This window comes from Silurus meridionalis, chromosome 21, assembly GCF_014805685.1.
Source record: "Silurus meridionalis isolate SWU-2019-XX chromosome 21, ASM1480568v1, whole genome shotgun sequence".
NCBI lineage: Eukaryota > Metazoa > Chordata > Actinopteri > Siluriformes > Siluridae > Silurus > Silurus meridionalis.
The window spans coordinates 4,040,272-4,058,346 of NC_060904.1; the positions used below are offsets into that span (position 1 = coordinate 4,040,272).

An 18,075-nucleotide genomic window follows, 5' to 3' on the forward strand; every position below is an offset into this window, starting at 1 on the left:
CACACTCTTGGCATTCTCTTGATGCCTACTTTAAAGAACCTACAATATGACATATTTTCAGTTAACTTTTTTGTTGTGTATATAATTCCACATGTGTTAAATCATAGTTTCGATGCCTTCAGTGTGACTCTACAATTTTCATAGTCATGAAAATAAAGAAAACTCTTTGAATGAGCAGGTGTGTCCAAACTTTTGGTCTGTACTGTATATTTTCAGTTTAAACATTTAATATGTTCTATTGCGAATAAAATATAACTTGATGAGATTTGCAAATCATTGCATTCTGGTTTTATTTACATTTTACACAGTGTCCCAACTTTTTTTGGAATTGGGGTTGTATGTACCTTTTGACTGTTCATGTGGAGCCATCCTGTGCAGCAAGAAATTATTTCCAGTTAAAGAAAACTTCATCCAGAGACCAAACAGGTCTGGAGAGCAGAAGGGGACATGATCATTGGTATCACAGGAGCATGTGTAGCTTGATAAAAAGAAAGAAAGAAAGAAACTGATTATTTGTTTTGCTTCTTGTCACATAAGAACTAAGAACAATGTGCTTTGAAATAGAGACAGGACATAGTCATGTAAAGGAATTCGATCTGGCTGTAGGTGTGGTCTTATTAATGATCCAGGAAGTCCAAATTGAACCCAGACTGATGACAAGATTATAGGAGAATTTTAATTATACCACATTTTCTCGACTGTCAAGTGTGTAAAAGCAATACAACTATTAAATGGGGGACTTTTGCTATAGTACTCAGCGTCTCAGTGTACTTGGTTTAATCTTTAACAGCTTGAACAGGAGAGTGTTAATACTGTCAGAATATTAAACAGACGTTCCAATGTGAACAGTTTGTTCCCTTTCCTGAGTGAACCTAAAGATACACAGAAGGTATTCTGAGGTAATTGTTTTCTTTTTTTTAAATAATGGACAAAAAAGACAGTTGATTTGGTCCAGTCCCTGTGCAGCTTTTTCATAGGGTTCACATTTGTAGCCAGTGGTGGACAATAACAAAGTAAATGTAATTCAATACTGTGCTTAAGTAGCTTTTTTGCACATCTGTACTTTACTTTTCCATTTGGGAAAACTTTAACTTCACCAGTGAAATATCCTATAATATTTTGTAAAATGCGAAATTTTCATGCTATTTTATTTAAAAACTTAACTGGCCAAACACACAGCAAGCCACCAATCGGAGTAGAGCACGCTCATTGTTTTGAACGCGGCTTGGTGGTATCTACTTAGCACAAATATACAGTTCAGCATCAACATTTTGAGAGGAAAATATAATGGAAGAAACTCCAGACCCGAAGCTGCCACTACACATGTGGCCTGTTTTCTGTGATTTTTTTTAAAAGTAGTTTTAGGCTCATGATAATTCTAATATATAACAGTGTTTGACTCATTAATATCATTCTAATAATAGATCGGTGTGTTAAAAGTAACTTTTTACATAAACTTAGTTGATTAAGCAAAGAGTCTTGTGACAAAAATAATAATAGGAACATTATAGCCATAATAACTCAGTGATTTGGATACTTGAGTAGAAGACTTTTACGTTTATAGGGAGCACTTTTACTTTAACTGGAGAAATATTTTACCTACTGTATTTCTACTTTAACTCAAGTACATTTATTGTGTACTTCGTCCACTACTGTTTGTAGACGGTTCGAGGACGATGCACCTACAGTTCCATTTTAGGAAATGAGACTCGGGATACTACAGGGGTTCCACCATATGCTTGCAATTTTCCGTGGCAGTGTGGCCCGTTAGCAGTTTTGCATACGTTTACACACACACTCAAGTCAAGTCAAGTCAAGTTTATTTCTATAGCGCTTTTCACAACAGACATTGTCTAAAAGCAGCTTTACAGAATTTTAAGAGTTAAGGTGAATGGTGTGTATTTATCCCTGATGAGCAGCCATGGGACTGTGGCAAGGAAAAACTCCCTTAGATGTTATGAGGAAGAAACCCTGAGAGAAACCAGACTCAAATGGGAAACCCATCCTTATTTGGGTGACATCAAGACACTTACACAAGACTCGTACAAGTACACTCTGTCTTTTACTCTCACTCGCAGTCATTGTCCATTTGGAGGGAACTCGCAGTCAGAGGGATCGCTAATTATGGTTTCAAACGATATGCAGTGGAACGTGCTGCTTCTCGAGATTTCATTCTAGACATTGAAATCTCTATTGATAGTTACTACGTGGCTCTATCTGACGGGATGATGTTGTGCAGGTGGACCTCTGGCAGCCGAGCAGCTCTAACCTTATCCTGGAAGGCAAGGCGGTAGATGTCCATGTGGGACGAGACAGGACAGGACGTCTCAAAAACCTTCTCAGCCAGGCACAAATTCAGCATGAGTAAGCCTGTTTTTCATAACTGTCTTTTCACATTGTCTATGATCATTGCAGATCTATGATTTGCATGAGTACAAGAGTCATGCAAGCTGACGTTCATGATGTATTCCACCTATCAATCACTCACCTGCTGGAATACATGAAATATTTGATTTGTCTCCGCGACTTTTCTTTTTTATGTTATTATTTAGCGTTTTTTAAAGTGGATCCCGGGCATGTTCAGGCACTATCAAATGCATTACAATTGTGAGATTTTGATAGTATTCTGATTATTTGACCACTGTTTGTTGTGGTCACTTGAAACAAAAGATCGTTTTTTTCAATTGCCTTGCTTCTAGTTTGTTTCTGGGGGGTTTATTTGCTTGGATTATACTTATAAAGGTAATATTTGTTGTAATCCCCATATGGTCTTTAGGTTTATTCTACATTTCTGCATACAAACATTTTAAAAACGTTCAATAGACTTTCAAAATGTCAGGATTTGCAGATCCTGTTCGGATTGTGCCCTTTTTTTTCTGTTTCTGTTTTTGTGTTTCTTCTGTTTGACCACCAGATGTCGCCAGTGTGATTCTGTGTCCCACATTAGTTACCCATTATTTCCACCTGTGTTTAATCCCCAGTTCTAGACATTTAGAGGACTAAGGCAAAAATTTATATTCCTCCACCTTTCAGAATAAATAACAAGCACTTGAAATTTGCATTTCATTATATATCATACTCTGTATGAATGTGTATGTGATAAATAAGATTTGAATTTGAAATTAGAATTTGGAATTTAAATTAGAATTTGGAATTTGAATTAGAATTCGGAATTTGAATTAGAATTTGGAATTTGAATTTAAATGATCACAGCCTATGTAGTGTATAAGTTCTAGTTGCTCCTTTGGCGTGTGTAATACACTGACCAGGCATAACATTATGACATTATACCATTAAGACCGGTGAAGTGAATAACACTGATTATCTCTTTATAAGTGTGCTGCATGTAAATGTGTATGGCAAATACAAATAATTGATTCTGTGTGAACCTTTCACTTTAGACACGTGCTACAGGAGCCCAATTCAACACAAGGATCTGTAAAAGAGTAAAATATTTAGATTAAGGTGTAAACACTGAGCTGTAAATACACCTGATCAGAAACGATTTGTTATGCGAAGCTGAATTCTGAAAATGTAAAGATAAATGGACACATACATATTACTGTGTTTTTTTTTTATTTTTTATGTCGACATATTCTAGATGACTTGTTTACCTCAATGCAGCTACTGTTTATCTCCATTGAAGCTTTTTTCCACCTCAACTAATGTTACATAAACACGTCTTAGTCATTGCTTTTGATTCCCGAGTCTGCGCGACCTTCTGCGGAGAACATATTGTATGTGTGCTCCAGCTTCTGAGTCATCCTGATTTCACAAATACAGTGTGGACAGTTTCCGCAGGCATCGGCGTTTTGCTTTTGCCGTTAAACATGTATAAAAGAGGTATAGTTCTTGAGTATTGACGTAAAGCACCAGACTGTGTGGAGGTTTTTTTTTTTGGAGGGGGGTAACTCACTGCACTCTGCCCCCTGCTGTTTCCAACAGGCTGCTTATTTCTGATGTACAGCGAGAAATGGAGAAACAGACAGGGTATCGGTCAAACAGAAAACGCAGATCAGCATTCCAGTACGATTACGAAGTGTATCACCCTCTGGAGGAGGTGAGTAAAGAAGCTATGTGGTGTGTGTGTATATATATATGTATACACACACACACACACACACACACACACACACACACACACACACACACACACACACACACACACATATATATATATATATATATATATATATATATATATATATATATATATATATATATATATATATATACCATGTTCCCATTACTTGTCTTTCTTTGCACTTAGCAATATACTAACACAAGCCTTTTTAATTTTCGCATGACAGGGCAGTTCAATTCTGCTGAACATGCAAAATGCACCTTTATTATTATTACTAATTATTACCACCCTCAACATTGAGCATAAAGAACACAGTCTTGTATCTTATGTCTATTAAACACATGGAAAAAAAAGAACAGAAAAATTAAAGGTTCCTATTAATTCTCTTTATTTGCACTGAGCCCGGTGCTCAAACAAGCCTGTTTACAATTTTAGGGTGACGGGGCGGCTTGTAAAAATAATGTAAATGTTTTAAAGTAATTATAGTGTTTTAAATTACGCGAATCATCAGGACACCAAATGGAACTTTTTCTATGTTTCCACACGGACGGTTTAATCTGCCGGATGTGTGCATCATGGCAGATTTTGGTGCTTGATTCGTGACTGGGCGCATCAGTACAACAAATGTTTAGTGAATTTTATTTAAAAAAAACAATTATATCTAAGTAAGGAAAGGACGTTGTGAATAAATGTGTTGCATTACAAGTTTAAATTTTGCCTCATTTATATTTATATTTTTTTATAATAACCCGTCAAACAGAAAACCTGTTCCAGCATGCACAAAGCCAGCTCCATTAAGATTACATGGGATGGAATGGCAGATTTTTATTGCCTTCTATAAAGCTCTGACATCAACTCTACTGAATACCTTTGGGAAGAATTGGAACACTGCCTGCACTGCAGGCCTCTTCTAATCACCTACATCAGTACCTAATTTAACCTATGGATCTTATGCTCAGCTGCCCACAAGCTTTTGTCCACTTTGTGTGTGACACAGAATTACAGATCAGAATTCACAACAATTTTCACATCATACGTTCATCTAAACTCTCACAGAGGAGCTTAAAGCCTTAGACGAACTCGCACTTCCACAGTTCGCTTTGCAGTCAAGGCCATACGCTCCATGAGCTGATGAATGAGGCTCCATTTAGCTTCGACAAGGAGCGGCTAGTAACACATCTCGCACATCTTGATATCTGCAGAGGTGGCAAAAGTATACATATCCTTCACTTAAGTAGAAGTACAGATGCTACAGGTACACTTTTTCACTCGAATTAAAAAGTAGTCATTACTACTACCTGTTTTAGTGTCACGCTGGTAACTGGACCTTACATCATATTAATATATTAATACAATCAAATTTCAAGTTTTGTTCTCTAATAAATGTGTCCAGGTTGAATATCCACCATATAGAACACAAGCAGAGAATAGATGATGTTGATGTTCTCAGTCATGTTCACATCGCTGACTCCCTCTGTCTCATCCACGTTAACCGCAGACTTCTTGTTGCCTTCTGCCTTGCTCATTAATAGCTTCGTAAACTAGTCTACATCTGTGGTGCATCATTGGCAAGAAATGGTGGCAGATTGAAAAAGCAGCGCAATGATAAGAATTGGGCTGAAAATGGTGCGCAGTGAGACGACAAAATATTGATCATATCACCAAATAGATTAAAACTAAAGTAACAGACCTGTTTTGAAAATGTAAGAAGTACAGATATTTGTGTAAAATTAATTGGTGTAATTTGATGAGTAAAAGTTAAAAGAAATTGTCGGAAAAATAAATAGTGAAGTACCGATACCAGAAAAAGCTACAACAAAGTTTTTGTACATCATTACTTCCCATCTCTGGATATCTGGAACATTCTGTCATCGTCTCGACAGGAGCCACATTAGATTCTTCAACACATTAAATAAATAATGTCGGCTTGTTAGCAGGAACGCTCAGAGGTACAAAAAGAGATTTTTGGACCTGGAAAAGAAGTAGGTTTCTACTTGGCTTTTACAATTTAGTTTAATAATTTGTTTGAATTTCAGTGCATGTAGCCAGTTAGATCAATGTCTAATTTGCTACTTTTATTATTCTAAATATTGTTGCTTTTTTTATTACAGTATATTACTGAGCCCCATTTAATACGTTATCGCTTCTATAGTAATAGTTAATTTACATTGTAATATAATTTTTTTTTCCAAATTTCTATATATTTATCAAGTTCAATTGAGCCTTATTGTTATTCCACCATAGACTTGCAATGGAACGACATATTGTGCCACGCAGGACCACGGTGCTACGTGTGTAAACATATATGAACAGGCACATAGAAATAAAAGATAAAGAGATATATAAATACTAGGGCTGTCACAATTACCGTTTTAATTTTTATCAATGCGCGATTAACGCCAGTGCTTCAGAACATTCAGAGGTAAAGCTGTAAATGTAAGTATAAGGACAGAGGATATCAAGTCTTGTGGTGTCAGTAACATGCTGCAAGTGAGAAAGTGATGGAATAAACGTTTCTAGATACTTTGTTACAATTGATGTTCCAAAACATTGAATGCAACTATTAAGAGATAAAAAGCACATGCTGTTCTTTAGTTACATCAATTAAAGTTCTTTGTTTGAGACAAAACCTATATTTCCTTTCTTTTTTTCACATTTCAGATCCAAAATTGGATGTTTGAGATGAACCGGACACACCCACACCTAGTGGACTTGTTTTCGATTGGACGGTCCTACGAAGGACGGCCTCTTTATGTGCTCCAGGTATGGAAGAGACGTAAAACATACCATTGTTTAACCAATAATATCCGGCTTATCGACATCTTCACTCTTCTCTCACGTCAGTTGGGAAATCGAGTTCGGACCAGCAAGAAGGCCGTGTGGATGGACTGCGGCGTTCATGCACGGGAATGGATCGGCCCCGCCTTCTGTCAGTGGTTTGTGAAGGAAGTAAGTGTTTTGTTATCTCGGTTTGCATATTTTCCGTCATTCAGCTCTCGTGTTCAAGCACAATTTTATTAAATTGGGTAGGCACACAACTGACAAGGATGCCTGTGTATGCTCTAGCAGTACATATAGCAGTACATTTATTTACTGGATACAAGAGGCCTGAAACTTGTTCAAGCACAAAGTGAGGTCCATGATCAAGAACATGGTATGTCAAGGTTGGAGTGAAAGAACTAGCATGGTCCTGCTCAGATCCCTGACCGAAACCCTATTAAATGCCTTTGGGTTGAACTGGAGCACCAACCAAACCCCAAACCTCTTCGCCTAGCAAGCAGTACTGCCTCACAAATGCTCTTGTGGTAGATTGAACACAAATTCTCACAGCCACACCCCAAAATCGAGTCCAAATCCTTCCCAGAAGAATGGAATGGAGGTTAATATAAAGGCAAAGGGAAGAAAGGGTGTCCACAAACTACAGATGAGCAAGTCGTGTCCAAAACTTTGTGTAATCTCATTCCCTGAGGCTAAAACTAACTGGAGGGTCATGAGAGAGGCAGGCTGAATAAAATCCACTCTACACCCTGAGGGTGTTGAAACTATAAAGCCATATTATCTCAGGCTTGAGATTTAGAGATAAGACGGGAGCTGTGCAGATTGCAAATCCGAAAGGCAGCATTTCATTTAAAATCCCTTTCTAAAGCAAAATTAAAAGCACAAAGCTATCTGATTGAATAGAAACTATTAGATGAGATTTCAAAAGCAACTATGTTTGATTTAATGCTTATAACTACATCTGTAATCCTTTTTTATGATTTGTCACAACAGAATAGAAGGTTTCTCATTATAATTGGGTTTAACTGTATAATTAACTTTCTCAAGAGTACGTCTGTATAATTAAAATGTGTTCTTCATGAGTGAAGGCACGATAAACACATAATACATAAAGGAGTATAGAGTAATCAGTGAGCAACGAGTAACACATAACGGGATGTGATGTGAAATAGAGGTACTGTTGCCACCTAAAAAGTTGAATCATGTCCAATGACATCATGCCTCATAATGTGACACTGAAGTAGCTGAAGCACACAGTAGAAGCGATAGTCTCAGGATATGAAAATATGTAATGCAGCTGACTGCATGTGAGTATAACAAGGCTGTCAGTTTCTTTGTTATGCCACACCCTCAATGTCTTTTTCTCAGTGATATATATATATATATATATATATATATATATATATATATATATATATATATATATATATATATATATGTGTACATATACAGAATCTTGCAAAAGTGAGTTTACCCTTCAAATTTCAGCAATATATCTATATATAGAAGGTAGATTTAGAACTGATAAAAATGTGCGATTAATCCAATTAAATATTTTAATCGATTGACAGCCTCATATAAAATTGTACATGTATTTTAGTGTAAACTCAACAAAATTTGTGAATTGTCATAAATGTTTTATTTACTACTTTAAATGAATAATACAATAATAAAATAGTTTTTTAAACGTTTTGATGTAATTTATTAGTGTAAACTCATTATTTTTTATTTTTTTTAATGTTACTCCGAACTTCCGAACCGAACTTCTCTAAGAGAGTTACTCTTAGTCCGGTTCCGAATGAAAAGTCGCGAACTATCAAGGTCACGAGTATCGAGGTTCCACTGTATATGTAATGACTGAACTCTGTGATAGCGTTTACTTTACATTTCTTTTATGTATAGTGTATATTTTACCCAAGAGAATATATATTATTCTCTTAAGTAAAGTAGCTCTTAAGTAGATTTTCCTTTTTCTAAAAAAGAATCTGTTTATTTTGTTTAAGTGAAACAATTGTATACTTTTATTACTTTATTCTGATAGCTAATTAACCTAGACTAAGCTGAGCTATTTTATAGCTATCCTTTTTTTTTTTTTTTTTAAGATTAGGAGCTTATCAGTTGCTTCTATTCAGAGTTTAGAGTTGGTATAAAATTCAGGCGATCCCTACGATATCTCCGATTCAGAAGAGAGTTTAAAACATTAAAGCAGAGACACGTCGAGGCGGCCGGCGATCAGATTAGCTAAAAAAATGTTGTTCTTCCTGCAGTGAAAGTAAGATAAAACAAAAAATAATAATAATGGCATGGCCTTGATGATCGTAAAAGTAAAAAAAGTCACAGTGTTGCGTCAGAGTATTTACTTTTGTCTCATAGCAGTCGCTAATGTTTGACCTTGGGCAGTTATTCTAGCACTGTGGACGTACCTCTGGAGAGGATTAGACGACTTCTTGTTTATTTATTCGTGTGTGTGTGTTACCTTCTGTCATCTCCATGTACAGGCTTTGAACTCCTATCAGCACGACTCCAGCCTGAGGCGCCTGTTAAAGCAGCTGAACTTCTACGTCATGCCCGTCTTCAACGTTGATGGATATCACTACAGCTGGAAAAGTGTACATTTACTCTCCTGGTTTTTAATATAATATTTGCATTTGTTAGTGTTTAATGATTGAAAGAATGTTCCAGTATCTTTTCCATGACCTGTTAAATAATATTTGAATTTATGTATCACTTTACTCATGCCCAAGGTTGCTGAAAACACTCGCACAAAAATTTAATAAATGCATAATTCAAACTTCTCAAAAACCCTAACGTTCTGGCAACATTTACATTATTTCAACCTTCTGGAATCCTTGCTCTAAGATGAGATAGTCCAGAGAGCGTTCATCAAAAATTCCTGTAACATTCTCTTGGGAACCTTGACGTAACTCGTGATGGTTCAGGGAACGTTCCACAAACATTCTAGTAACCTCCAATTGATTCCTTCCCAAAGGAATGTTCCCCTGTCATTCCCAAATTTTGTAAATAACTTGTAAACAATAATGATGGTTAAAAAATCATTAACAAACCTCAAGGAAAACGTTTGGTGATGTTTTGCAGAATGTTTCTCTAACGTTCCGGTAACTTTTCTCTTAGGAAATGTGCACTAACTTAGGATGTTTGGAAAATGTTCCACTAACAGTCCCATAACCTTTAAATTAGTCAAACCTTCCAGAAACCTGAACACCGGATAGTTTGATTTAGAGGACGTTCTGGTAATCTTTGAAGCTTTTGGACATTTTTTTAATTCTTGTCTTTACCTAGGGTGGTTTAGAAAACCTTTTCCTAATGTTAAAAAAATAATTCTAACCTTTGGAGAACTTTACGGTAACCCAAGATAGTTTGAGAAACATTTGGTAATCTTTAAATGATGTGATTCTTTTGGGAACCTTAAACTAACCTACCACTAAACCTGGTAATGCACTGGACAGGAGGACATTCAAGTCCATAGGTGGGTAGATCAAATTATAATAATAATGTATTATTATAATTATTACTATAATAATAATAATAATAATAATTAATAATAATAATTATTATTATTATTATTATTATTATTATAGGCAAGCATTGCATTAGTTTTCAAAACTTTTCGAAGATCTTCTGACTAAAATATGACACGCCCAGCATGTTATGGTTCCTAAAAAATAAAAAAATAAGTAAAATGCTATTTTTAATTAGAATGTAATTTTATTTCTTTTTATTTATATAATAGTAATGAATCATTTATATTTATAATATATTTTTACTTTTAAATTTTTTTACTTAATATTTTTTTTAATTAATGTTTATATATTACATCCATTTCATTATTATTTGAATTTTTTATTTAATAATTCCATTAAAATATTTTAATAATAATGATTTTTTTTTTCTCTCTGAAAGGATCGCTTCTGGAGAAAAACACGATCCAAAAAAGCAAAGTACCACTGCCGTGGCGTCGACGCCAACCGTAACTTTAAAGTCAAGTGGTGTGGTAAGTTCATGGTGACATCCTCCTGACCTGAAAACTTGATTAATCATCATCATTAATTCATCGTGGGATATAAAACGCAGCACATCGATAATCAGTGAAGGTTGAATAATGCAATACAGTAAACAATACAATAAAACAAATGTAAGCAAATTTGAGCAAATGTAATGAATGAAGATTCCCACATGAATCTGGTAACATTATTCCTCAGAACATATGACTCCAGGTCAAATATGATTAATTTTTGACACACCATCTTGCTTATGGTATTGTGTGAGCAAAAAAGGTTGAATATTTAGCAGCCAAATTCCCTGGATTTTGGATCCCTCAATCCAATATCAATATCTGAGAGGATTTCAAGTTATGATACTCGTTTTATGGCTAACACAAGATAACATTAACTAGATATAACATAAAGGATATTTTCAAAGGCTTTTCTTAGTCATTAACGTTCATGTTAGTTCTTTAAAGTCATGATAATCATCCTAGATCTGTGACTAGCAGGCTAATCTGGTCGTCTTTCTAAAAGGACTATAAATCATAATCTGATGCTAGCTGTATGCTAACATTAGCTAACCTGGAAGGACTACTAAAAGGCTAATCTAAATCATAATTATACATGCTAGTTCTTTAAAATCATAATCATTGTCCTAGATCTATAAATAACACACTGACTGGATTTTTCAGAGGATATTAATGACAATCATAAAATGCTAGTGCTAAAATGCTGTTTAGTCATAATCTCAATGCTAGATCCAGATAGGTTTTCTCAAAGGATTTTATTTCATGATTTAGCACATACTAAATATGTCTAAATACTTGCTCTTGCTAACATAAGCTAACCTAGCCAGATTTCATTTCCCATAAATATTCACAATCTTCACTGCTAATACTTGTGAGCTAGAAGCTAAAATAAATTTTTAAAATTATCATAATTGTTTTATCTCTCTGTGGCTAACATTTAAGATCTCCTGACGAACTTTTTAAAAAAAAAGAACACGGCCTTGTTTTTAAACTGCGTGTTAATTGCTGGTTGTGCAGACTGTATATATTCATTATGAGCCTACGCTGGCTGATAATACACGCACTAAATTTACCCTCAGAGGTCAGGACTTGGGTCGAAACAACTCTGTGAGGGAATTCATTATCTCAGTGGAGCCGGCACACACACACTACATTGTTAGCTTTTTTTTTTTTCTTGGTGTTCATCTTAAAAACGCCAACAATGCTTTTGGATTTAATAAGTATAAAAAGAGACACACACACTCTCTCTCTCTCTCTCTCTCTCTCTCTCTCTCTCTCTCTCTCTCTATATATATATATATATATATATATATATATATATATATATATATATATATATATATATTGATTTTCAGGTAGCTAGCCGGTTGTACTGTATTTGCCTATTATAATGTAAAATTATGCTTAGCGAATTATGACTGCGGTCATTTGCTTTGAACGCAGATATAATTTCTAGGCAGTAAAGAAAGTCTTATCCATGAGACAGTTATGCAAAGATCATGCAAATATTCACCTTAAAGCATTGTGTAATGATTCAAAAACTGAAAACGAGTAGTTGTAATTATGGAAATCAGCTGTGCTTATCCTAGGAATAGAGTTTTGCAAGACATGTTTTCAGAACGTTCCTGTAAAATTCTGTGGAAATATATTTTCTAGTGCCTACCTTGCACTTTATGGAAGGACACACACACACACACACACACACACACACACACACACACACACATGCATTTGCTGCCTCAGTGAAGGCCACTGTAAATGCTGTGGTGGTCATAACTGAATTTGAAATAGAGCTGGCACAAAAGCATGAGGTGAGTCAGCGAAAAACTACGTGATAATTGTCCCTGAATTATTCCAACACCCCGAGTCAGGAAAACGATTTCAATCCCTTTTCATATCACGCTCTCTTTCTGTCTCCCGCAGAAGAAGGCGCCTCCACGCACCCTTGTGACGACACCTACTGTGGCCCGTTCCCCGAGTCCGAGCCAGAGGTGAAGGCTGTCTCGCAGTTCCTGCGCAAGCACAGAAAACACACAAGGGCTTATATATCCATCCACGCCTACGCTCAGATGCTCCTCTACCCTTACTCTTACAAATACGGCACCATCCCCAATTTCGACTGCGTGGTGAGTGAAGAATCGCCGCAGGTCTGCTTTGAAGGGTTTGTCATTTATTCGTGATGAAGGTGAATGCCTTACTGTATGCTTTTAAAGGAAAGTTATTATTAAGAGGATTCATAAGCATGCATCGAAATAAATCACTGAATTTTGATATGATGGAAAAATGGCAGATATTTAGTCTTTATGTGTTTTTTTTTTAATAAGGTTTTATATCATATGCTACAACAAGTATGCAGGGGTCCCCAAACCTTTTTCAGTGAGAGGGACATAATTTTTCCTTTCTTTAATGGCGGGTTGGTTTGTAACAGAAAATGAGTGTGTGACTACCAGTATTATTGTTTTTATTATGATCTTAAATGTATTTATTATGCCTCCTAATTCTAGATTAGTTTAGTCATTTGTTCTGCACTGTACAGACAAATGAGCATTACTCTTCAAGATATTACAATATATCGTCTAATAAAACAGCATTATTATTATCATAATGACATTTTTTCCTATTCATTGCTATTGAAATTAAAATATTTACTTACTTATGCATATTTATATATTTAGTGGGTGAATTGAACAAATAATTAGGCTACGTTAATAACTAGAAGTCGACTCATAGTGGATTGTACTGATAATGATAGCTAGGTTGGATCGTACTTGCCGATAATCGATTAATCAACCGATAGTTTACTGGATAAAAAAGCAAACAAACATAACACTTAATGTAAAATAGTACTTAACTTTATTACAATAAAAAAGTAAAAAAAAAAAAAAATTACTGAATCATGAAAATGTGCTAAATTAAATAAATATATTAATTATTTAAATAGAATTACACGATTAATACATTATAAGTAATAACTATAATATAGCGCTCTCCGTGCAGCACGCAGTCTCACTAATAATGGGAAGATTGCATCATTTTATTGACTCGGTTTTTGGAATCTCGTTCATCAAAATAAACAAATCTATTTTTGAGTTATTTAGTATATTTCGTTCCTTTAGTCTCTGCATAGCATATATAGGAGTCACGTGATAAGAGAACAAACGATTCGCACCAGAAGAGTCAAGAGATTAAATACTCAATACTCAATTACTCAGAGATTTTGCAATTCTTTGCTCGTGTAAAAAATGAACGAATCACTCTTTGAGACCACACGTTCATCTGGGTCACATTAAAGACTCGTTCAAAATGAATAAGTCGTTCATGAACAACTCATCACTGAGATTCACTTGTAAAAACAAACAGCACGTGGTGTCAGTGATGCGCCCCTAGAGGCCGCTCTCGTTATAACAGCGGACCAGAAGCCGGAAAAACTATTGGTATGGATTTTTACTGATAGCTGATTCCAGTAAAATCCAAAAAAGTTCCAGACAACAGTGCCTTAACCTTTTTAAATAACCCAGCCAACCTATATTATCAAATACAGATATGATGTGAGTAAAACATATTTAAAATAAAATATTCAAAATATGTATTTGGCACTGTTCTGAGGGCCGATCCAAAATGTGAGGGCGGGCCATGGACTAGTATGTTTATAGAAAGCAGGTTTTTCAATGCAAAATGTACAAAGTTCAGTTTATAGACTGATAATATTTTATTTTAATACAATAAATGGACAAAAGTTAGTCAACACCTGACCATAAGATTCAAAATGCGCTTTTTGAGCATACCATTCCACATTTTGTCTCCATTTACTGTCATAATAACCTCCACTCTTCTGCGAAGATGTTCCACTAGATTTTGTGGAGATCTAGTTCTCATTCAGATGCAATGGCTTTAGTACAGTCTGGTACTAATGTAGGTGAGGGGAGGAGGCCTGGGGTGCAGTTAGCATTCATCCCAAAGGTGTTTAACAGGGTCGATGTCAGAGCTTTAAAGCAGACCACTCCAACCCATGTAAAGCATATTTTTATGGAGTTGGCTTTGTGCACAGGGGCATTGTCATGCTGGAACAGGTTTGGGTCCCTTAGATCAAGTGAAGGGAAAATTTCAAGCTACCGCACTCAAAGACGTCCTATACAATTGTCTGCCTCCGATTTTGTGTTTATAGTTTGGATGAGGAATGTCTTATGGCTGGAATATTGTCCAGTGTGTTGTAGAGTGTATAAGCGTGTCAACAGAAATCATTAGACTGTCCATTTGTGAATTGGAACTATAATAAACAATCAACAACAAGCTCACTTTTTTAAAATTAGGGGCGGAGTTTAATTCGAGGCTGGAAAAATACAAGTACATGCAAATTATAGACACTAGACAATTTACTAATGAGTATCAAAGATTCCTTAAGATCTCGTCAAAATGCTATGATTACCGCATTATAACCGTCTACTAATTGTCCACAGGAAACAGCGGCTCAGAGTGCAGTGAGTGCCCTTTACTCCGCATATGGAGTCAGGTACAGATACGGCCCTGCCTCTACCACACTGTGTGAGTATCACCTGAAGCGTTTTCCTGACATGGTGTTAACAAATTCACCTAAAACACTGAAGCTGAATTCAAGAAATCTGCTATTTTTTTACAGAGGTAGCACCATGAAACAAGTTAGCTTACAAATGATTTTAATGAGCTTAAACCAGTCATAACATCATGTTCACCTGCTGGTCCCACTTTGAAGGTCGTGACCCATTAAGCATTAACAGCATTAACTTCGTCAGAAATGTGAGCTACAGGAGTTCTGACCAGTGCAGACCAAGAACATCCCACAAGAGCTGCAGTTTTGTAAATGCTTTGACCCAGTCTTCTAGACAGGAAGAACGTAGCTCAGTGGTTAAGGCTTTCGACTCTGGTTTGAAAGGGCATAGGTTCAAATCCCAGCACCTCCAAACTGCTACTGCTGGGCCCTTTAGCAAGGCTCTTAATCCTCAGCTGTTAGGTGCTCTGGACGAGGGTGTGTGCTAAATCCTTACTCTTTTCCATTTTTTCTAAAGAAGAGAGAAGTGTTATTCAGAATTCTCCATTCTGATTGGTCAGAAGGTGTTGATTCATCTATATATATATATATTGCATTGTTAACATTGTATGTGTGTATTTTGAAACAGATTTGATAAACATGAGTCTCTTCGACAACATGCTGAAACGTATTTGTTTTGTATGCGTAGACGTGAGCTCAGGGAGCTCTATAGACTGGGCCTATAAGAACGGCATCCCCTACGCTTTCGCCTTCGAGCTGCGCGACACGGGTCATTACGGCTTCCTACTGCCAGAGTCCCTGATTGGTCCCACCTGCACCGAGACCATGAGGGCAGTAAGGACCATCGCCTCGGGCCTGCTGAAGAAGAAATGCTCAGGATGAAGAAATAGCACACTATCTTTCTTTCTTTCGTTCTTTTGTTAATATGATTATGAATTATTTTTTTTCTTAATTTCTTCTTTCTATCTTTCATAAGTTTTTTTCATTCATTCATTCAGTCTCTTTTTTTTATTTTTACAATCATTATTTCTTTTCTACTTTTATTAATTCAATTATGAATTCTTTCCTATCTTTTCTTTTGTTTTCTTCTTTTTTTCTTTTCTTTTCTTTTCCTTTCCTTTCCAAAATGTCAAAATGTACTCTGTATATCTCTCGGCAATATGTACAGTATATGAACCGGGAAATCTGTATTTTAGTGTCTTTACCTCATCAGTTTTGCTTTAGAGCAAATGCACTTTTTCTTTTTTTTTTTTTATTTGAGAAGTGCCTCTGTTTTGGGAAACCTAATACCGCTGTTGAAAAAAAAATCCAGACCACTCAGAGCACTTGCCAAAACAAGAACCTCACGTCAGATAGGGTATGTAAGAACCCAGACCAAAGAGTGTAAATATTGTATACTTGTTTTTTATACGAGATGATATCGAAAGGTTTCGAGATGAGCTCTGTTTACAAAAAAGTACTTTATTTATCTACGTTCACACACCATCACCTTCAAAATAGTCCCCTTTGCACAGCAATACAGCACCCCCTGCATTCCCAAGTCTTATTTTCGAAGCGTGTCAAGCACCTTCTGCGATTCAGGCTGGATCTCCGAAGTGGTGTCAGAACGGACTTCATCTTCGGGACGAGGTCGAAGTCTCCTGGAATCTGGAGTGTAGTGTGGGTGCGGAAGTGAGATCACGTGGATTGTTCTCCGCCGATCATCATGCACAAGTTGCCGAATGGTTTTGACGTTTTCAGGGGTTGAGTTTGCCAAAGGTCTTCCTGATCTCTCGCTGTTGAAGCCGTCAGAATAGCAACAGTTACACCCATTTGTCTCGAAGGGTTTTGATACCACCTGGTATAAAGAATTTCTATGGTTATCTACAAAAGAGAAGACAAATCTAGCCTGTAGGTTTAATGTGAAATAAGCTGAATTGATCTTCGTTGTATTACAGTTTTGTTATATATAATAAATGTGTGTTATATGCTAATTTTTATTTTTTTTTTTTAAGCTACTGTTATATTTTATTTAGCTACTTTTTTTTCGATTTTTTAAACCCAGAAATACATTGCACAAATGTGATGTCAAAAAAAAAAAGATTAAAATTAAGGCTAGTTCTTATGATTATTATCATGCTACCTAGGATTTAAGGGATTAGCAGTAAAGCTGCTATTAAAGGAGGGGGCAGAGCTTTTTACTTGTCACATGTACATTACAGCACAGTGAAATTCTTTTTTTTTTTTTTTTTTTGCAAATCTCAGCTATGATACAGCGCCCCCTGAAGGTGGGAGGTTTAAGGGCCTTGCTCAAGATCCCAGCAAGGTTGAAACTGAGGCTTGAACCCCCAACCTTCCAATCAGTAACCCAGAGCCTTAACTACTAAGTTACCACCTCAAAAATCATGCAGCCTCAGCAATGTTTTTGATAAAAGGGCGACTTAATTTAACCAAAATTGAAGTTCGGGGCCACTGTTGGGCCCTCGAGCAAGGCCCTTAAACCGTTCTGTTCCAGAAACACTGTATCATGGTTGACCCTGTGCAGAAAGTATTTCACTGTTCTGTAGTGTATATGTGACAAGTAAAGGCGACTATACAGCTACACGTTTCTGTATCATTTGCAAGCATGTGATACATTTTCATTTTCAAACATCCAGACGAATAGGCTCCACCTTT

At 36.0% G+C, this 18,075-nt stretch overlaps 1 protein-coding gene across 3 annotated transcripts in view; it reads left to right on the plus strand.

The window, feature by feature from the left end:
• Positions 1-16,440, plus strand: part of cpa6 (carboxypeptidase A6) — a 28,771-nt gene extending 12,331 nt beyond the window's left edge. Inside the window, exons 3-11 of one of the 3 annotated variants that reach the window (XM_046877639.1) lie at positions 2,240-2,364; positions 3,946-4,060; positions 6,746-6,847; positions 6,929-7,033; positions 9,361-9,471; positions 10,784-10,874; positions 12,822-13,021; positions 15,353-15,437; positions 16,109-16,440. In XM_046877639.1, coding sequence (XP_046733595.1) covers positions 2,240-2,364; positions 3,946-4,060; positions 6,746-6,847; positions 6,929-7,033; positions 9,361-9,471; positions 10,784-10,874; positions 12,822-13,021; positions 15,353-15,437; positions 16,109-16,302 — 1,128 coding nt within the window. In that variant the 3' untranslated portion in view covers positions 16,303-16,440. Of the gene's footprint in view, positions 1-2,239; positions 2,365-3,945; positions 4,061-6,745; positions 6,848-6,928; positions 7,034-9,360; positions 9,472-10,783; positions 10,875-12,818; positions 13,022-15,352; positions 15,438-16,108 lie in introns of all 3 variants that reach the window. The other 2 variants (XM_046877638.1, XM_046877641.1) reach the window with 2 other exon arrangements.
• Positions 16,441-18,075: the final 1,635 nt, after the last annotated feature.